Genomic DNA, 22,813 nt, shown 5'->3' with positions numbered 1-22,813 from the left:
GTACTGAAATCCATCTGCCAGAGATGTAGGAATCACCACATGGGTTGAGTGTTGGAGAGAAAGATCATACCATGAGCTCAATTTAGTCTGCCTCTGAAACCCAAGTGGTTCAGCTGGACTTTGTGGCCTTAGATCCTTTTGCACCCACTGGCCTTCCATGGAGTCTTCTATCCACAGAGCTCATTCTTAGCACTGAAGGTCCTGCCCTTCAGCCCATCTGCACCTTTAGCTCTTGAGCCAGATCCTACCCCTGATCACCCAACCCTGTTGAACCCCTTCCACTGTCAACCCCATTATACCACCTTATTCTTCTCCCACTGAGATAGGTTCCTACTTTGTCGTAACAGCATCTCCACCATGAAGCTACCCACCTTAGCTCCCGAGGGCTCCTGATCTCTAACAGGCTTCCAGCTCTAATGCTTTATAATAATTTGAAGATGAATGAATCTGTGCAAAGTGTTAGAAGAGGGCTGTGTCTTACCTTTGCTATATAATGGGCATTTAACAGAGCCCTTCTAGAGACAAATGTTTTTACCCAAAGGAGGCAGATGTGGGAAATAATAAGGCTCAGGAAAATGGATTTTGCAATGGGTCAATAAATCTCATACTTTTCTCAGTATCTGAACTTGGTAAGCTATCTTCGAGGATTTTATTAACTATGACTGTTTGCTGAAGAAATGGCTGACTCTTGTAGTTGTAAAGCCAAGAAGGCTAGCAGAATCAGGGTGTCCAATGGACAGGGCTGAGTGCCAATGTTCTCTCTGCTGCCACTTCCACTCCTACCCAGCCCCCACTCCCACCACCCCACTTTCTTAACTGGCTCTTGAGCTTCGCCCTGTTCCAATGACTTTGAACCTCTTGTAGGAAGGCTTGACAAGGTCTTTCTGGAAAAAGTCTTCCTAGAGATCAACGAGACCCCATACCCGGAAGTAAGAAGCCATGGTTTGCCTCTTCATGTTGGTGCTTTCTTCCGGATGCCGCATCACCTCCAGGGTGTCCACCTAGAAGCACAGAGAGAGGGAAGTGGTTTGAGAATACAGATACTTCCTTCATTCTCCAGGTTTTCCCAAATCTGAAATGCTATTTGATAAATACCTGAGGGACCTGATGTTTAAGATACAACAGCGTACACTGTGGGGACAACTTTAAAAGAAGAAAAAGGACATGCATTTTTCAAGAAAACTGGAAAGACCCCTGAGGCTGGGTGATTATAAGGACACAGATCCCAACTATAGGAAATGAGGCCACCACCAGTCACCCTCCATGCCATCAGACACTGATGCCCAACATGCTTCTGCCTCCCACAGTTCCCAAGTGCTCACTGCAGGCAGGAGCTCAGGTACCAAATCACCAGGGAACCCAGTGGGTGACACATGTTCCCAATTATCTCTTCATCTACCTGGGCTGATGGAAGAAATTTCTGGATGGAAGAAAAAAAGTAGGAATGGATGACGAGCCACCTGTGTTTCATTATTGTAACTCAACAACAAAAATCCTTCTTTGGTGGGTGGAGTCCATGAGTGGCAGTTTCCCATCTACCCTGATCAGGTGGCCAGGGTATGAGGCAGAAATGTCAGCACGTTCTGCTAGGTGGACTGCTGTCCAGGCAGCCACCTCCCCGTGGTGTGAGGACATCTGCAGCCTTGTTCAAGGAAATCAACAAATGGATGCTAAAAGCAGTGGTGAGGGGCACTAGGAGGGGAGAATAATGAGGTACACCTGGAGGGGTGTTCAGGCCACTGAGAAAAATGGAAGGAAACACTTCAATTGGGTTGGAAAAAGAAAACAGGTCTGTTAAGAAGGGGGAAAAAACAGGGACGAGTTATCAAAACCTAGAAGAGCAACCCAAACAGAGAGCAGGAATATGACCCTATGACCCGGGAGGAAGACACATCTGGGCTGTGCAGCTTTCTCTTTTATGGGCTGCATTCTGGGTGCCAGCAGTCCATCCACATGCAGCTGTAACAGCAACTCACCTGCCTGTCTTCTTTTTAAATTTGTAATGAAAAAAGGAGGAAAGGAAAAAGTCTGTGTTTGGAAGGGAGGATGCTCTAATACTAAAAAGGGAAGGCACAGGGTCCCCTGTGGAGATGCTACCATGCTCAGATGGGTCTACACTGATGGGTCTACACTGTGGGTTTCTTCCCTCTCTCAACCCCCACTGGAGCACAGAGCTCAGAACTGGTGAGGTTTGGGGTAAGCTAATTAGGACTAAAGGGAAGATTTTGGCTGGAGTCAGCCTTTTGCTGAATGGTAAATTCAGAGAGATTTTTTTTCAACATTTTTTCCTCTGTATTTTTCTCCCCTCACCTGGCTTACACACAAGAACAGGTTTTCATTTCCTTTCCAAGAGTTATTCTGTATGAGAATTCAAGGACAGTCACTGGACCTACACATACTCTCTTTCTCTCTCTCTTTCTTTCTCTCTCTCTCTCTCTCTCTCTCTCTCTCTCTCTCTGGAATTTCCCCCAACCACTTTGTGTGTGTGTGTGTGTGTGTGTGTAGTGCTGGGAATTGAACCCAGGGCCTGTGCATGTGAAGCAAGCACTCTACCTACTGATCTATATCCCCAGCCCCCAACAACTTCCTTTTATTTAGAGATCCTCCCTGAACCTGCGTAGGTGGTGAGGGGTGGACCTGTTACCCCTTTCAGAAGGTACAGTAGACCGTTGGCATTCAAGAATTTAAGAGCTTAGTGACCAGAAATGCTTGATGGCCGAGTCACAATTTTGTTAGCTTGTTTGGGCCAGCAGGCTAGCCTTGAACTTGTGGGTTCAAGTGATCTTCCTGCCTCAGCCTCCAGATTAACTGGGACTACAGGTGTATGCCACCAGGCCCAGCTACTGGGACACAGTTTAAAAGGAATTGTAGATATTATTTTCTAGCTCAGCACCAGATTTGTAACCTGTGGCAAAATGGGGAGAGGGGGGAATGAAAAAACAGAATGCAGCACCAATTTGCACTTCTAAAGTTGTAAAACTGGTGGTGTGGACAGGAGGGAGGCCCCGGCAAGTAGGATCTGAGTCTCACCACCCAGCACTCTGTTTCAAAAGGACGGTCCTTGCTTTTGCATCTAGAGTAACTCTTGGAAAGGAAATGAAAACCTGTTCTTGGTTACCTACAACCTGGAAATGCTAATGTTTGTCTGTAATTCATCATCTACATACTCAGCACTGTATTTTACTGAAGAAATAATAAGTCGTTGAGATATTTTCTAATTTAAGAATTCAGACAAGTCTTGGGTTGATGAAAGGTCTCTCGTATATTTACATAGTCATAAGGTTCTCCTGAATACAGAGTGGATCCGAAAGAGGGAACCAGTCTTAAAACAATCAGTAGAAGGGATAATCTAGATAAAACCACTGTCTGCCTAACTCAGGACACTTTCCTCCTATAAAACTGATTTACACAATAATGTAAATCATTTGGAGCTGACTGAGCAGGCTCACTTAGCCCAGATGGCAAATGTCCTGCCTAGTCCTTGTGAGTGGAGCTTGTTGGCCTTCAAGTTCCATGAATAAGCTTTGCACATTGTGTTGCAGGTCCCCAGCCATGACAGCTGAGCAGGTTTCCAGGGATGCCAACCAAAACTTGAGAAATAAAACATGCATTGAGTGAACCCTGTGTGAGATCATTGTCCTGTACTAAACGCTTTACCTACATTACGTCAGTGAACTCTCAAAATGACAATATGAAGTAAGTTCTACTATTAGCCCCATTCTACATATGAGAAAATGAAGACTGAGAGATTTCCAAGATTTTGGGTAAGTTTTCCAGAGTCTTGCAGCCTAGCAGTTCTGATTCCTAAATGTGACTTCTCAAACATTAAACATTATATACCACCAAGTTATGTGGTTTGATATAACTTATAAAATCAAAGTCTGAAGCATAGTATTATTAAAAAGATTTGCCTCATCTGTCAACTGAATTTACTCTAGGATAAAGACATAGACTCCAAAAGTCCCGTAAATCATCCAGATCTCAGCAAAAAAAAAAAAAGAAAAGAAAACCTGAAAAAATTTCTCCAGGTCTCAGTAAGTGCTCACTATTTGCATTCTGAAACCTCAGAAGTGCTTAGACTTATTATCTTCCTGACAAGGCCTTTTGTCAAGAATTTTTACTGCTACCAAGTGATATATTCATCCCTTAAGAAGGGTGCCTACAGCATCACCCCTCTCAAAAGCCCTTGTGGCACTGAACAGGAAAGCAAGCCTGGTATTGCAAACAGGCCTGAGCAGCCATGCTGCCTGTGTTGGAGCTGGCTGGGTTCAGGACACCCCTCTCCCCACCAGGACATGGCACCTTGGCCTTTGGAAGAGCAGAAACAGGAAGACTACTCCCTGCTTTTTGCTTTTCTTTTCTGAAGCAGTCCACAAAGGTCACTCTCTCACCGTTTTCCCTAAGGCCTTCATATGGCCAGTGTCTTATCTTATACCAGAAGGAAACAATGTCACACAGGGACACCAAGAAGGATCTAAATAAATTGCCCCCAGTGTATTAGCACAGGTCAACCTTTTTGCCTTCCAATGATACCTCTGCACAACTTTCTGTAAAAACACACAGATTGTTCCTTTGGGACTTCATTTCTGAAGGCTCTCTGTCATGTAAAACTTACATTAAATAAATGTGCGTGCTTTTTTCTCAGGAATCTGTCTTTGTCATGAGGGTCTCAGTTATGTACCTTATGACAAATGAGGAAAAGATATTACTTTTTCTCGCTTACAGGGCACAGCTTCATCGAGGGCTGCTTTTTGCTCTTTTATCTTGGATAAGGATAAGACAAAGACGATCGGAGGTTGTTTTTAAAATTATTGTTGCCCTTCATATTTTGGGATGCCTTAATTTGAATTCCAACTTCCTTTCCAAGTAAAAAAGAATCTATGGTCATTTTCATCTTACCTATACATAATAATAATGTTATTATTATTTTAATGATGTAAATATACTAGAAGGCATACTTCTCATCTGGGCAGGGCCTGTAAAGCAGCAGATACTGCAGGAAGAGAGAAAACACAGTCGGATGGTTCGGAAGGTAGGTGAAATGTCCTGGCAGGCTCCCGCAGTCAAAAAATCAAATAAGGGAAAAAAGGGGAATCTGGGCTAGAGGAATACTGTACAGGAGTCTTTAATCTTTTTGCATCATGATCTCTTTTAGAATCAGGTGGAAGCCAATAACTCCAGAACAAACAAACAAACAAACAAACAAAACCACCCCATTTCAGTCCATCTTCATCTCTCGTGCATTCTATAATTGCAAATTTGCCCCCTTGCTAACATTTATTTGTAACCCCCATAAGTCAATGCTCACAAAGCAGTGAAAACTTTGAGTCTCCAAATGCACAAGTTTCCAACTAAAGTCAAAAAGGGTGATGTTTCAGCTCTGCTCCTATAAATGAGTGTCTATTTTTGATGTCTATTTAACTGCCTCACTTCTGCACTTATTTGTGTTTTGTTGGTGCTGTTTGAAATGGTCCCCAGGTATAATGCACAAGCACCTGTTCACCATTCCTAAGCCCAATAAGGTTGCATGGTGCCTCACGGAAAAGGTACACGTTCCTTGAGCTTTACTTGGGCATGAGTTTTTGTGCAGTTTGCTGAGTTCCATGACACAAATGCTGCAATAGAAGTGCTCTTTTACATAAAGGAATGCTGGATATAACTAATTATTTACCAGAAATATATAGTAAAGCAGGTAGCATTAAACCAAAACATAGAAAATGAGATTATGCATTGACCTGTTGACTCTGACCAGTGTCTCTCAGGAACCTTACCCTCTATTTCCCCAAGGAGCAATGGGTCAGTGTTTGCTGATTCAGTGACTGCAGTGACTTACAGACTAGGACTTTCAGAAATACTGAGAATTGTCTGCATTTAATATAAACAAAAGTTTAAGTGTAAGATCAGGAGACTCTGAGAACCCCTCCATGCTTCAATAATATGAAATAGAAAGTTCCAGAAATAAACAATTCACAAGTTTTCAATTGTGCACCATTATAGACTGCCATCCTTCTTGGTCCTGCACAGGATATGAATCAACTTATGTAAGTCCATTCTAGGGATCCACATAACCCCTGTTAAATAATATTCTCCCATGAAGTAGCAAGGTTGAAATGTAGGACATAAAAAAAGAAAATTCAGAGATGTGACCTGTTTATTTTTCTATCAAAATAACTGTTTTGGGGGTTACTACATAGTCTTCTCTGATCATTGGGGGATATATCCAAAGACCCCCCAGTGGATGCTGAAACTGTGGATACTACCACAACCCACATATCATGCTTTTTCCTATACATAACTATGATAAAGTTTGATTTATTTATTGGGCACATTTAAAGATTTAAGCCTGTTTTAGTCAGCTCTTTCATTGCTGTGACTAAAACACCTGACCAGCATAACTTTAGAGGAGGAAAAATTTTATTGCTCACAGTTTCAGAAGTCTCAGTCCATGGACAGCAGGCTCCATTCCTCAGGATTCAAGGTGAAGCTGAACATCATGGTGGAAGAGTGTGGCAGAGAGAAGCAGCTCACATGATGATCAGGAAGCAGAGCCAGAGCTCCACTTGCCAGATACAAATATATATCCCAAAGCCATGACCCCAATGCTCACCTCCTCCAGCTACACCCTACCTGCCTTCAAATACCACCCTAATTAATCCCATTAGGTGATTAATTCACTATTTGGGTTAAGGCTCTCATAAACCAACCATTTCTCTTCTGAACCTTTTTGCATTGTCTCACACATGAGCTTTTAGGGGATAGCTCACATCCAAACCATAACAAACCCATAACAAATAATAAAATCGAGTACTTATGATAATATACTTTAAAAAATGATTACTCTTGTCTTTTCACTTAAAGGAAGTATTTTACAGCCTCTCCTGGGCATATTCAAATTACAAACATCATTACTCATGCTTTGGGGCTATTAGATTAAAATAAAGATTACTTGAACACAAATCCTCATTCAAGTACTGTGATACCATGACAGTTGATCTGATAACTGAGGTAACTACCGAGTACCTAATGTGCGAGTAGAATATACTGTATGGAAACACTGGACCAAGGGATGATTCATATCCTGAGCAGGACCAAGAGGGATGACCTACTACTTACAATGATGCACAATTTAACACTTATGAATTGTTCATTTTTGAATACTCCATTTTATGTTTTTTGACCATGGTTGACTACAAGTAACTGAAATCATGGAAAGCTAAACCACAAATCAGGAGGATTACTGTATATGCAATGAATATCAACCAGGCATCCCTTGATATCCTGGCTAACCATTAGCTGGTAGGGCAGAATTGTTTTTTTTAAAAAAAGCATACTTTACAGCTGAATATTTATGAACCCTCTAACCCCCTACACACAGACACACCCAGACAAAGTATAGAACTCATGTTTCAGAGAGCAGAGCAGAACAATAGGAAAGAGTTAGATTTCTTTCCTCCCTGTTGATTTTATTTTATCACTGGTATCCTCCTCTGCAGGCTGGCAACAGCCTCAAGGACATATGTTTTATCTCTTTCAAGGTGGATTTTATTTTCAATTGTCATTATCTTGTATCTTAAGTGGTCTTTCTGAGAATCAGAATCGTATAGATTCTATGATGTTCTTTTTTTTTTTTTTTTCACATTTCCTAATTCCTGATTTCCCATATAGCTTCAAACTCTCTACCATACTACCAGACTTCCCAGACAGTGGGCTGAAAGAAGGGAACTAACGCCATCCACGGCAGCTTTATCTGCAGGGTAGGAACAACCGCTCTCCTCCACACCCACACATCATTGGTGCGAATTTTCTGCTCACCTTAGCTCTCCCAGAACTGAAATGTGGAGGCAAAGATCTTGAGGCTGCTATTATCTTGGCTCTTGTCTGGGCCAAATTACCTGAGCAAAAGAAGATAAAAAACTTAAATTGAAGGAAAAGTTAAGATACTAGATCATGAGTGATTTCTCCCTTTGTGTTCTTATCTTTTTAAAAAAACTTTTCAAATGATCTATTCTGAATTTGAAAATAATTTGAATTTTGTAACTTCAATTATATCAATTATAATAATTACCTTTAGACTGTAAGTAATTTTAAATAATTTATAAATACAATTTATAATGTAAATTGTATTTGCATTAGTTTTACAAGCAACAAAAGTATCCAATTTACAGACTTAGAAGGAAATTACTTCAACATAATAAAGACTATGTATGAAAAGCCTACACCTAATATCATGCTCAACAGTGAAAAAATGCAAGCTTTTCTTCTAAGATCAGGAATGTCTAAGTAATACACTCACTACTTCTACTTAACATAATACTAGAAGTCCTAGCTAGAAGAAGTAAGCAAGAAAAAGAAAGAAAATCATCTAAATCAGAAAAATAAGTAAAATTATTCAAGATTATGTCATCACAGATAACATAATCTTATGGAAACCCTGAAGAGTCCACATTAAGAAGATAGTGTCAACACTAATAAATGAGTTTAACAAATATGCATTATAGAAAATCAACCTACAAAAATCAGTCATATTGCTCTACAATAACAATAGACTAGATGAAAAACTTAAGAAAATAATTCAATTTGCAATAACATAAAAAATAATATAAATACTTAAGCATAAATTTAACCAAACTGCAAATTCAATATGATCCCTAACAAAATTTCAATGATATTTTTGCAGAAATAGAGAAAAAAAAATCTCAAAATTTGTTTGGAACCACAAAGGGTCTCAAAAGCTGAAATGATCTTGAGAAAGATAAAAACTGGAGGCTTTACATTTCCTGACTTCAAAACACATTACAAATCTATAGTAATCAACACAGTGTAGTACTAGCATAAAGACAGACACATAGACCAATGAAACAGAGTGCCCAGAAATAAATCCACATATCTATGACCAATGATCCTTGACAAGGGTGCTGAGACTACAAAATGAGGGGAGGGTCTGCATGCTAAAGAATGAAAATGAATTCTTATATTATACACAGAAATAAATTAAAAATGAATTAAAGACTTAAGCATGAGGCTGGACACAATAAAACTCTTAGAAGAAAACAAAGAAGAGAAGTCTCATGAGACTGGTCTTGGTGATGGGATTTTGGATATGACACAAACAGCGCAAGCAACAATAGACAAGTTAGGCTACATGAAAGCAATGCTTTTGTGCAGCCAAGGCAAAATCTACAGGGTGAGAGAAAACATTTGCAAGTCACATATCAGATTGGGGTAAATATTCAAAAGACATAGGCACACCTACAATTCAATAGCAAAAAACAAAAAACAAAAAAACGTAACCCAATTGAAATATGGGCAAAGGAATTGCATAGACATATCTCCACAGAAAGCATATATGGCCTCAAAGGTATGTGAAAAGATGTTCAATATCACTAATACTAGGGAAATTAAAATCAACTCATAATGAAATATTACATCATGGCTGTTAAGATAGCCAGTTATAAAAATAAAGCTTAAAAAATAGAAAATTACAAATGTTGAAGGTGTGGAAAAATTGAACCTTTTACACTGTTGGTATAGAAAACATAGTATGGCAGTTCTTCAAAAATTAATAAGAGATCTACCAAATCATCCAGAAATCTCACTTGAGTATTTATCTCAAATCCTTGATAACAAGATCTTGAAGAGAGATTCGCATTCCATATACATTGCACCATTATTCACTATTATGCAGAGGTGGAAACAAGTAAGTGTTCCTTATCAGATGAATGGATAAAGGAAAATGTGGCATATAATACAATGGAATATTATTCAGCCTTAAAAAAGAAGGAAATTCTGTCATCTGTTAAACATAGATAAATCTGAAAGCTTTAGATTTATTTCAGTGAAAGAAACCCATCACAGAAGAACAAATATTTTATGACTCCACTCAGGTGAGGTATTTGAGGTTGTCAAACTCGCAGAAACTGAGAATAGAATGCTGACTGCCAGGGGCTGGGGCAAGAGGAAATGGGAATTACTGTGTGATGGGTACATAGTACAGTCATGCAGGCTTTAGAGACCTGCTTACAATAACACACATGTGGCTAAGGATATTGCACACTTAATAATACACTAGAAAGGGAGATTTCATGCTATGTGATTTTTACTACCAAAAAAAAGCAGAGCCTGGCTACTCATTGAAAGATATGAATATGAATATGAATATGAATATGGAGAAAAAAGATGCTGGTGGGAATTTTCCCATTAAGAAGCTGGCTGACAGGGAAGGCCACTGTGAAGATTTGAGACAGGGGCACTGATTTCTCAGATGAAGTAGTAAGGGTTCTGTAGGGGAGGAAAAAAGACTTTTCTCCTCAGCCATCCTAGTTTCATGGCTGAGGCCCCCAGAACAAAAGAAAAACATGCAAATGTAATTAACATAAGTTTTATATAACACTGGGAGACTTAATAAAGAAATGAAATAGAAAGTGTGAAGAAATATGATAGGAAAAAGAATATGCTCTAATAGTGTAGGTCAAACATCCTTAATCTGAAATTCAAAATGCTCCTAAACCTGAAATTTTTGAGGGCTGATCTGATGCTACAAGTTGAGAATCTGCCCCCTTAAACTTTGTTCCATGCACAAAGTTGTTGTTGAGATTATTATTATTGTTATTGATGCTAGGGACTGAGACCAGGGCCTGGCAAATGTTAAGCATGGGTTCTACCACTGAGCCCCATTCACAAAATTATTTAAATTTATTGTATAAAAAAGAGGGTGGGGTTGTAGTTCAAAAGGTAGAGTGTTTGCCTAGCATGTGCAAGACTCTGGATTCAATCCCTTGCACCATACACTCTCACACACACACACACATATACACACACACATACAAATATATATACATATGTAAAATATTTATCATAACATATAAACATATTCTATGTTATAATATTTATATCATGTATATATTGACATGAATAAATGTATATCAATATATTTATATCATTCATATTAATACCTACATATATATCAGTATAAATTTATTATTATATAAGTGTATGTGACATACAAATATACATACATAATATAAAATTACCTCCACACCATTTGTATGAGGTTTTTGTGAAACATGAATGAATTTTGTCTTTAGACTTGGGTCCCATGCCCAAGGTATCTCATTATGCATATGCAAATATTCACAAGTTAAAAAAATAAACATTCAAAATCTTAAACATGTCTGGTCCCAAGCATTTTGGATAAGGGATATTCAATCTATATATAACTATTTGTTGTGAACAATTGACATAGATCTCAAAGCAAGAATAGAAAGCAAGAGAAGTCCAGGAATCTCACCGAGTAGTCAAATAAAAAAGAAGAGGAGAGAGAGAGAGAGAGAGAGAGAGAGAGAGAGAGAGAGAGAGAGAAGATAAATGAAGGGTGCTGCTGCTTTTACCTTTGAAGGCTCAGAGTGTCCTCTCAGACTCTCTTCTCCCCTCCTGGCTACCACCTACCCTTTATCAGACCAAGTGTGTGAAGAGATTTGTTTGCATTTTTACCCACAGTGTCATTTGATTCTGAAGCAAAATAAAAAGTTGTCAAAGAAAGGAAATGCTGCAATTTGTGCATATGCAAGATGCTCGAGATTTCAAAGTTTTAGCGAGTCTAGCACAAAGATGTCCAAATGTTTTCTCTGGCGATATCTTCAGAGGCTAAACTGTGATTAATAGCCCAGAAAGAACCCTTTGAAGCGGGATTGGTGACATCAAAGTCGTAATCCAGGGGTGGCAGGAGCTCTATAATGAGTGGGAAGCATTTTAACACATTTCAAAGGATTTACAGCATGAATAAACAATAGACCTCAGCAGATGCGCCACACACACCTTCCAGAAACATAACCTATAAGAAGTTTCCATTTTAATTTAAATGTAAATACAGTGTTCACACTCCTTTCAAATGTTAAGCATCCTCCCTGCTTCACCCCCAGATAGCCTCTTCCTGGCTAAGCACCCCTCCTGGCCCAGAACCCCCTCCTCCTGCAATTCTCAGAAATTGTGACTATATCTGTGGAAAGAGAACACGGAAGTCAGAGGCCTCTGGTGGAATTTACATCTTATGCAAGGAACTGGGTTAAGAGAGAATCTGAAAGGGAGCTTACAGGCAACCCCACATGCTTTCCCTACTTCCATCTTAAAGGGAAAGAGATAGGGAATCTGAAGACAGAGCTGGTGCTTTTAAAAGATGGCAATTTCCCACCTTCTTCCTAAGATTTTCATCTCTGGGCAAACACTTGGCACTGTCATTTCATCTTTAGTTGTTTCTTAAAAATTGCCCCCAAATGTTGGACTGTTGTTTTAAATAATCTAGGGTTGACTTTAGTCTCTCTCTGCTGCCCCCTCTGGGCTGACCTGACTCGGTGCAGGGCACTGGTGAGTAGAAAGACATTCATTTGGGAAGTAGTCCTATTCTCTCTCCAAACAGGAAATACTAATCTATGATTGCAGAGTAATGCTGAAATGTCAAAAAAAGATGTTTCAAATTGCTACAAATACAAGGAGCTGTAAAAAAAATTCAAATCTTCAGGTCGTGTTATAAGATTAAGTCATCTAAGTAGACTGGAGGATTAAAACTCTTACCTCACTCACAGTTAGCTTAGATACCAAGAATGGACATCATATCTTATTGTCCACATTATAATAACTATAATACTATTCCTGCCTCCATTAGCATCATTAGCATGAACTTTTTTTTTTTTTTTTTTTTGGCAGGGGGTGGAGGTCATGGGGTGGGGGAGAGTGTTCCTGCCCAGGCAAATAATGATTATTCACTTCCTGAAAGACTCAACAACTCGTCCATAGAAAGTGTCATCTACTACTTAAAAAAATTTTTAAAAAGAAGAAAGAAAATATCGACTGTTAGTTGATGCACTGTGGTTCTATGAATTCTTCTTTCAAAACCCTCGCCTTCCTGATTCCAGCAATCCTGGACTGCTATAGTGAGATCCTTACCCAATCCTAATTAAAGGCGCTCACTAAGAAAGATCTGCCTAAATCAAAAGGGGCTGTGAAGGGAAGGAATCAAGAATATATGAGAGAGTTGGTAATGTAGTTTTATTTCTCAAAAAATTCTGACTTTGGCTTCCTTTCTCCAAGGCACTGGCAAAAGTTTGAGAGGTGGTCTCCCTCGCTGCTGTAAGCAAAAAACTGTGCTTTGTCTCATAGAGAGGTTGGGTTAGGACAGACCTATGCCATAATAATACTTGCAGTGATTGAAATATTGTGGCTAGCAAAATGCAAGGCGTTTAATTCAGTAGTTCTGTTAAAACACATTATAGAGCCAGGAAGTTCCCAGCAGCTCAGAGGCTGAAGCAGGAGGATCACGAGCTCAAAGCCAGCCTTAGCAATTTAGCGAGGCCCTGTCTGTAAATAAAATATTAAAAGGACTTGGAGATGTGGCTCAGGGGTCAAGTGCCCCTTGGTTCAATTTCCCGTACCAAAAAAAAAAAAAAAAAAAAACCAAAATCACACTATAGAATTTTGCATGTTAAAAAAAATTTTAGTTCATCTTTACATAACCATCTATCCTAAATCTATAACAAGGACTTGCTCAGATTTGATATTAAAGAAACTTAAGATAGCCATAAAATATGACAGAGCTGCAGGAGGCCAACTAGAAGAAAATGTATGATGTTAGATTTCTGTCTTGCCGTGTTTACTTTTCCTCCTGACACTTATCTGTGGCTCTAAGGGTTAATGTTAATAAGTAGGTAGAGCCGGAAGAGTTCCTAGTCCACATGGACACAGCCTAATCTCTCATGACAAGAACATGGATGATTTATACAGAGAAAAGGGGCTGTGGTTTTGTGAAGGAAGGAATCAAGAATACATAAGAGGGCTGGTGATATAGCTTGGTGGTAGAAGGCTTGCCTGGCATGTTCCAGGGGTCCTGGGGTCTAGCTTCAGTACAGTGGGGGAGGGGGAATAACCCTTTCTCCCATCTGTTCTATTAAAGGAAGAAATGCACAGATAACAAGTCCATTCTTTTCTAAATACATAACTTTGCTTTTATCATGCACGTGGGAAATTTAAAGACCAAAGAAAAAACACCTTCTCCATTTTGGTATTGCTTTCTAATTGGCAGTTGTAAGGAATTGCTACATAATTACCACATCCAAACTATTTTGCTTGAAGGATTATTATTATTATTATTAAGAAAGTAAATAATATCTTAAAAGATTTGTGACCCAGAAATCTCAAATTACAAAGCTGGAGAAAAACTGGTAATTTTTTCCTCCCTCCTTAAGCCTTAAAACTTATAAATAGGATATCTGCCCAGCAAACAATTGGTCTAGTCCCAGACTGTTACCAGGAGCTCCTGTAAGCAGGTTTTCTTTCCTGACACAGTCAATAGTGAATCGCTGTTTTCTGTATTTTTTCGCTACAACAGCAGAAGTTGCCAATTCAGTCTGCCTTAATGACAAGAATTTCCTCTTAGAACCAAATGAAGGATGTTCATCCCCTTCTTTAATTTTATTGTTTTATTTTAGTTTTAGTTTTAGTTCTAATCTGTTATTGGAACAAGGGTTGTTTTACCACTGAGCTACATTCCCAGTCTTTTTATTTTTTGTTTTGAGCTAGGGTTTTACTGGGACTTTATTAATTGCTAAGACTGGCCTTGAACTTAAAATCCTCCTGCCTCAGTTTCCCAAACCAATGGAATTACAGGCATGCACCACCATGCCTAAATCCTCCCCTTGATTGATTGATTTTGGTGGTGTTTGCTTGGGAAAACATGGCTGCCACAGGACATAATGGATGATCACAAATGTACTATAGCCCAGACTGCTGACATCTGCCTAAGATCTACCCAAGAGAATCTGACTCACTCCAACAAATGAAAAGAAATCCGGATATCCACATCTGTCAGCATTCATATGTCACTGAGGTATGCAAATGGCATATTCCAATGTCAGAGCAACAATACTTGTAAAAAATATATTAAGGGTCTCCTATGAGTCCTTCTTTTTTCTGGAATTGAACCTAGGGGTACTCTACCACTGAGTTAAAGTTTTTTTTGTTTTGTTTTGTTTTTAATCTTAAGACAGGTCCTTGCTAAGTTGCCCAAGCTGGCCTCAAACTTGCAATCCTCCTGTCTCAGTCTCCTGAGTAGCTGGAATTACAAGTGTGTATCACCACACCCAGCTGCTTCTATGGATCTTGTTGTTGTTGTTGTTTTTTCCTCAAGGAGGGACAGCCTAGAGAAACTGTTAATGGAAGGAGATAAGACTTTAAAACAATTCATTGCAATTTGGAGCAGAACGTATTCTAATAAAACTCTGAATAAAATGACACAACAGAAGGTAAGATTTCCTGAGAGAATGAGAAAAGACCCTGAAGAGTTGGCAATGGACGGGCTACACTTTGAAGGCTTAACAGGAGTTTGACAGGAGAGAGAATAGATTTTATTTGAAAGACGTGAGCAAGAAAGATGCAGAGTGACAATCTGGAAGTTCCAGAGGGTTCCAGAGAGGTTGTATGGCAAAATCCCAGGAAGCATCTCATTTTAAAACTAGACATTTAATAATAACATTAAAACATTCATTATTTTACCCCTGTAAGCATAAACACAAGCAATTCTTTATCAATGAAAATAGTGGGCAGTTTGGGGGGTGGGCGAAATCACAGAAAAGGAAGAGTTTGCTTAGGCATCATAAATCACTCGTGGAACCATGAACAAAAGCTTTGCTTCACTCTTCCAGTGGCCTTTAGGCAGAATGTCCAGTCATTGTGTAGCTAAAGGTAAGTGGTTTGGCTACAAGCTACTAGGGCACTCGTGCCAGTTAATTTGTATACAGTGCTAATGATTCCAAAGTCTTCAGTCTATCTCATGAGTTAGGTAGTTACACATAAAGAAGGTGAAAAACCAGCCTCTACCTCAGAGCAAAGCCTGTCCAAGGAAGGGACATCACCTTTGTCCTTGCACTCCTAGGCACATTCCCACCCTGCTAAGTGGTTTATCTACAAATAACAGGAGAGATCTGCTGTGCCAGGTGTCCCTGACTCAGTCAGGCTAGGTGGAGACCCATAGTAACCCCCTAGCAGCCACCAATCAGCATGAGACAGGGAAATACCTGGGATGCCAGATGACCCGCCCAGTAGTTTATGGTGGTTGATAACGTGTTGGGAAACCATGTAGTTCAGCACGTACACCCACTCTTGGCTTAAACCAATCAGTTCAAACGAATCCCCCTTTTGTAGTAACCAATCACCCCTACCCAACTTGTTCCCGCCAGTGAATGTGCTAATCCTGTTTTAGAGTTGTTATTTGATTTTCCCGCGGTGTGTGATGATTTGCTAAGAGATGCTATGATGTATGTGAAGTCCCTGCCTTCTCCAAAGAATGTATAAAACTGCTGCAAACCCTGGGCTCGGGGCCTCTCAGCGTCACCAGTTGCTGTGTGTGCGTGCGGAGGACCGAGCTAGCTCACAATAAATACCTCTTTGCTGTTTATATCGATCTTGGTCTCTGGTGGTCTTTTGGGGGTCCCGAATTCGAGCAAAACAAAGGAACATTTCATATCCTAGGACTAGCATCCTAAATAAAATGTCCAGGCAGGAGAGAATAAATATTACTGAGGATAAACATAAAAAAAAAAAACTATCCTTAAAAATTCTGCTCAACACACCTTATCTATTGATGGGGGGAGTGGGGTGAGTACCACGACTCCCCCAAATACCTATGCATCCTATGTTTTCAATTAAGACACCAAGAGTTACATGAAGCTTCAGAAAACAAGACAGTGTTAGCTTCCCATTATGCAGGTTGGCAATTCAGTGCCTGGAAATGTAAACACTACCTTGGACCTCCATCTTTAGCATGGAAGCAATGGAAAGAACCCTAGACTTGAAACTGAGAAATAGATTCTTATCTCAGTCCTGCCATCGACTTAAGGTCCCGCTTGTATTACATATCACAGGGGAGTTTGAGTAAATCGGTGTTTTCTGCTCATGTACCATAGCATTCTGCCTTGTGGCCGGAGTGCACACATTTTGGGTCTGCACAACTTCATCTAGATCAAGTTTGGGGGGTATGGTGTCAAGAAGGGTGGAATCTGTGGGAGCGAACTTCAAGGAACAACATAAGGTCATTCTGCTGCCAAACAAAGATTGTGTAACACCTGAGGCCAGGACATGTGGGAGCTTTACTTGGTTGTAAATGAGAGGGCTATTCAGGGCAGTAAACAGTACTTCTGAAAAAGCAACATCACGCTGAACAACAAGAAAACTAGTGAGGGTACTAATTGTTGGTGCCGCAGGGCACGGTGGTGCATGCATAATCCCAGCAAGGCTGAAGCAGGGGATTGACAGTTCAAGGCCAGGCTGGGCAATTTAGTGAGAGCCTGTCTCAAAACAAAAGTAAAAAAGGCTGCATATGTAGCTCAGTGGTAGAGTACCCCGGTTCCATTCCCAGTACTAAAAAAAAAAAATGTGGATGCAAATTGGAATAAAAAAAAGTTGAGTAATGGAGTAATGATATGCTTCTATTCAGCTTTGAAATTCTATCTATGGTTGTGAAAAATATTCTGAAAGACCCCTGAGTTGGGGGTAATAAGAAAAAATAAAACTAAAATCTGCAGAATGTATTATTTCTTAGACTTTAGATAGGTGACAGAAGGGGAGTGGCTTATATAAATTGAGAAAACTTAGATAATGGTTTTTCTGAGAAAATGTAGATGGTTTTACCAAAGCCTGGATATTTGATTTGTCAATGGTCTTGTCACAGCTGACCAGGAGCAAGCAGTAATGCTGTCTCTATGGTCTCTTCAGCTATTATACCTTGTCCCTCACTTTGCTATGGTGGCTAAATTGAATTTATTCAGCTTTCTAATTTTTATATCTTTCCTGTTCCTTAGCACATGAGGAAGGGGACACAAGTTTAGTTTTTGCTTCCTCTTAAAAATGTTTTTAAGATAAATGAATTCAAGGTTTGCATCTTCAACAATAGATACTTCATAGTATCTATTCTCCTAGTAAAAATTATGCCTCTTTCAATTTGGATATTAGCAAATATTAGCCATTTTTAAAAATTGAGTACTTATGCAAAGATAACTGCCAATTATATGACCCTTTTTTCTACTGAATCCCTGAAAGCAGCCCAAATTTGCTTTTGATCTGTAGATCAAGTTTAATTTTAACATTTATCAGTTCTTCTGCTTCATACCTAGGAAAGACAACTCCATATCATTAACTCCTTTATAAAAGTGCCTAGTATGAGATACAGGTATATATATCCTTGAGAAAAACTACAGCAACTTGAGAACCCAGAAGTCAGAAGTAGCATACTGAGAAAGGCAGCATTCTACAGAAAACAAAACTGGCAACATGCCTGTTAACCAGCATCATTCATAGCTACAAAGCCAGTGGTTTTCCCATTTACTTTGGAGGCTAAGGCAGGAGAATCTCTAAATTCATAGCCAGCCTAGGCAACTTAGCAAGACTCTGTCTCAAAATAAAAAGGGTTGGGGATATAGCTCAGAGTTAGAACACTTGTCTAACATGCACAAAGCCCAGGAGAAAAAAAAATCAGTAATCGATTACAACCTAAGTCCATAAGATAAGACTTTATAAAGTTTTAAAACTCAGTTACTCTGAATACTATATCACAATTCTATAAAACCAAGTTCTCAAAAACATGAGCCCATACTTGAGAAATAATGTAACTTTTATTTATTTATTTTTTTAATTGGTTGTTCAAAACATTATAAAACTCTTCACATATCATATTTCATACATTAGATTCAAGTGGGTTATGAACTCCCATTTTTACCCCAAATACAGATTGCAGAATCACATCGGTTACACATCCACATTTTTACATAATGCCATATTAGTAACTGTTGTGTAACTTATATTTTTTAAAAGTTACATTAACTTGGGCTGAGGGTTGTAGCTCAGCGGTAGAGCATTCGCCTAGCGCATGCGAGGCCCTGGGTTCGATCCTTAGCACCACATATAAATAAATAAAAAGAAAGGTATTGTGTCCAACTACAAATAAAAATAAATATTAAAAAAAAAAGTTGCATTAACTTGGTTTCTTTTTTTTCTTCTTCTTCTTCTTCTTTTTGGTGGTGGTGGGGGCACGGATAGGGTACTGAGAATTGAACCCAGGGGCATTTTATCACTGAGATACATTCCCAGTCCTTTTTTATTTTTCATTTTGAGACAGGGTCTCACTAAGCCTTGCCAAGTTGCTGAGGCTGGCCCCAAATTTGTGATCCTCTGGCTCCAGCCTCAAAGTTGCTGGGTTTACAGTCTTACACCATTGCTTGCACCCAGCTTAACTTCATTCACTAACATACCTACAAGATTCAGTGAAAGAAGACTTTCTGGGCACTTTGTGAATTGGTAAACAAACAAAAAAACCCAAACACACACTTCTCTCTCTCTTTCCCTCTCTTTCTGGATGACATATCGATAAATAGATACACACATGCACTCTGTACATATATATAGTATACGAGAAAACTTATCTTCTGTAATTTCATATCTATAAGGTATGAGGAATGTGTGTGCATGGCTGTCCAGAAAACCTCTGGCAGTGTAGGATGTATAGACCACAAGTCTTATAGCAGGTGCGGATTTTTAAAACTTTCTAAAGTCTTATCTTACAGATTTAGGATGTAATTAATTACTGTCTCCACCCCTCCCTCCACCCCTCGGGCCTTGTGCATGCTAGGCAAGTGTTCTACCTCTGAGCTATATCCCCAGTCCATTTTATTTTGGGAAAGGATCTTACTAAGTTGCCTAGGCTGGCCATGAATTTAATGATCCTGCTGCCTCAGCCTCCCAAGTAGCTGGGACTAAAGGTGTGTGCCACTGCGTGGGGCTCTGACTAGAATCTATTAAGGCCAGCAACATTTATTTATCTGAGGAAGGTATTCTACAAGCACCATAACTGTCTGCTAATTCTCCAGTTGCAGCTCTATGCACTCATGTCTGGATTCTATCAAGTCAAACTACTTTATATTGGTATTAACCTCTAAATGGTACATGGATTCCTTTTAGAAGTCACAAGCTCTTGGAAGCCAGTCACCAAGTATCTATTTCTTTTCCCATTTATTAATTAAAAAAAATATTTCTTCAGGGCTGGGGATATAGCTTAGTGGTAAAGCATTTGCCTAATATGCTTGAAGCCCTGGGTTCAATCTGTAGCACCACCAAAAACAAACAAAAACTTTCAGCACCTGCTATAAGACTTGCAGTGTGCACTACACATGACACTAAAGAATAAAAAGTTCATTGAAGACACTATGATGCCCAAGAATCTTTTAAATCATTTCTACCTTTGCCTCCTAGAGATGGATCATATCCACCAGCTCTTCACAAACTTCAGTATGACAGATTCTTCTTTCAGTCATCCAAGACCACTTATGGCTCATTATTCCGAGAAGCTAAGCAATCGTGAGCCATTTTGCAAAGTTAGTGCAGCACCATGATGAGTAATACATTTCTGGTTTAAATATTTCTAGAGAATGTCTCATCAAAGCCAAATGATGCAATACTGAAAGCTACCCATGAATCTTATTAACACTGTGCCTTTGACTCCCCCTTGGATCTTAAGTGTCCCGAGGACAGGAACTAAGTCTACTCTATTTACCTGTCCCTAGTACTAAGCATTCAAGAAATATGAGTCAATGAATTGTGTTGCAATACATTTTTATTTAACATGACATCCAAAGCTCTCTAGGAGCAGGCGCTAGCTTACCTCATTTTTCTTCATGTTTCCTAAATTCTTAGTTGATCTCTAGGCATGCTCTGATTCTTTCATAGTTCAGACTCTTGGTTCAAGGTATTTGATGCCTACATTGCAGGGGGCAGTGAGTGATTAAGAATTTGAATTTTGAAGTCAAAACACCTGGGATTTGTCTCAGTTCTGCCACTTGTTAGGAAGTGGACAACTTATTTGCCTTCTTACTGTCTGGGTTTCATCACCCAGACACAGATAGCTGAGTGAATATTTACTGAGTTTGGGGAATCAAGTGTTTCTGTTAAATTGATAGTTAGAGAGTTTCAGTGGCAGTGGAGATGCAGGTGCTGATGGTGCAGGGAATTTACCTGGAGCCATGTGGAACCTCTGGAGATCTTGGTTGGGAGGAATTCTAGTTGAAGCTAAGTCACTTGACTCCACTTACTGACCATCCCTTCATCATATATTTTGGGCTTTACAAAAACTGCTATTAATTAAAGTTTCTGGTTAATCAGAGATTTTACAGATTTATCCAATTTTCTATTGCCTAGAGTCTCATTAAATGTTGATTTGGATGACTAGAGGGTAAAGTAAATAAATTGAGGATTTAAGGCTTGAGGGTTTGTTTTATTTTTTCCTGTTTATCTGCTTAAGATATTAATAAATTAATTAACTGTGGTCCTGGGGATTTTGAACCCAGTTATCCTTTGCCACTAAGCTGCTTAGCCAGCCCCTGCCCTTTTTGTTTGTTTAATGTTATTTTGAGACAAAGGCTTACTAAGTTGCTGAGGCTGGCCTCAAACTTTTGATTCTCCTGCCTCAGCCTCCAGAGTTGCTGGGATTACAGATGTGCCCCTCCCCATATCTGACTTTTTAAGGTATTAAGACATGAACATCATAAAAATCTCAACAAAGAGTGAGAGAAAAGGGGGGAAGGTGACCCATAATAATGTATAATTTTATCTATTGCTTTTTAAAAAATCAAGAGATCAAGAAAATAAATGTAGAAATCCATTTATTTTGTCCCATATCTGTTCTTCTGCTCCAGGTCAGAATAAATACTAACATTTGTTGAATATGTATGATATAGTAGATACTATGCTAAATGTTTAAAATGACTTACTTAATACAACAACACTGTGAGCCATGCCATCAGTCCACAAAGAAAGGAAACTGAGGCAAATGTGTTCAAGCCCCTTCCCCAAGGTCAGAGCACTAAGCAGATATGCTGAGAGAACTCATCAAGATGCCCTAATTAAACTGTGGTTGTTTCAGAGATGTTTAGACTACCCAAGGCAGACCACTGAGTGATTGATGAGGTTGCTGACTGATCAAACTGATTGAACCCCATTGATTTTAGATGAGGTCTGGATTTTTTTTTTCGTCATTTATATACCAAACCAAGTCAACAGAAAAGGGGTCCCATTGACTACCCAGCAGTCACTATTGCTAGAGCTAAGCCAAACCTAATAATCTGGAAAACAGTTGATTTGGTTTTTATATAACTTGAACTACTCTTGTGAAGAGCAAAGAATGAAACAACTTATACTAAGATTGAACCTTAATAAAATCTTAGCAGTGCTCTCTGTCAACCTCCAATTCTCCAGCTCAGTTAGGCAATATTTAATTTAGTTTACTGATGTCTCACATGTGCAGTGGGATAAAGTTCAAAATTGTTGCTCCATATAGCTGTGGTTTACAGTGTCTCTTTGCACAACATGTTGGCACAAAAACAAATGATTATTATATACTTCTAACATATGCACCAGACTATTAGGAGCTGTTCTAAAGAGAAAAATATAGTTTCTATTAACATGACCCAAATTCCTGGGGGAAAAATAGTATTAAGTTTGGATCACTTCTAAATAAAGTGATCATAATTATAATGGCTTTGTTTCTAATTTATTTGATTTAAAGTTCCTAGAGTTATCTGAGAGAGAGAGAGAGAGAGAGAGAGAGAGAGAGAGAGAGAGAGAGAGAATTGGGTATGAATGACCTGAAAATTCCATTATAGATTTCATAGTGGCATAAATTAATAAACTGTAAATGGCTTTGAGAGTTCTCCAATAGAAACTATTGAAATATGAAATGATATGGGAATGAAAAAACCTTTAATATTAAACAGGAACATTTTCT

The 22,813-nt window shown here is 39.0% G+C and overlaps 1 protein-coding gene across 2 annotated transcripts in view; it reads right to left on the bottom strand.

Moving 5' to 3' along the window:
* Myo3b (myosin IIIB) overlaps nucleotides 1-22,813 on the bottom strand; it is a 430,473-nt gene that overhangs the window by 194,154 nt on the left and 213,506 nt on the right. For both annotated transcript variants that reach the window (XM_046447494.2, XM_046447495.2), the window contains exons 23-24: nucleotides 7,813-7,892; nucleotides 924-1,001 (exon numbers count right to left, since the gene is read on the bottom strand). In XM_046447494.2, the coding sequence (XP_046303450.1) occupies nucleotides 924-1,001; nucleotides 7,813-7,892 (158 nt within the window). The remainder of the gene's footprint in view (nucleotides 1-923; nucleotides 1,002-7,812; nucleotides 7,893-22,813) is intronic.

The sequence above is a fragment of the Marmota monax genome, unplaced genomic scaffold (assembly GCF_021218885.2).
Source record: "Marmota monax isolate L192 unplaced genomic scaffold, Marmota_monax_Labrador192_F-V1.1 WCK01_AAM20220418_F8-fsc00007, whole genome shotgun sequence".
NCBI classification, from domain to species: Eukaryota; Metazoa; Chordata; class Mammalia; order Rodentia; family Sciuridae; genus Marmota; species Marmota monax.
This window is presented reverse-complemented; position numbering and strand designations above follow the sequence as displayed.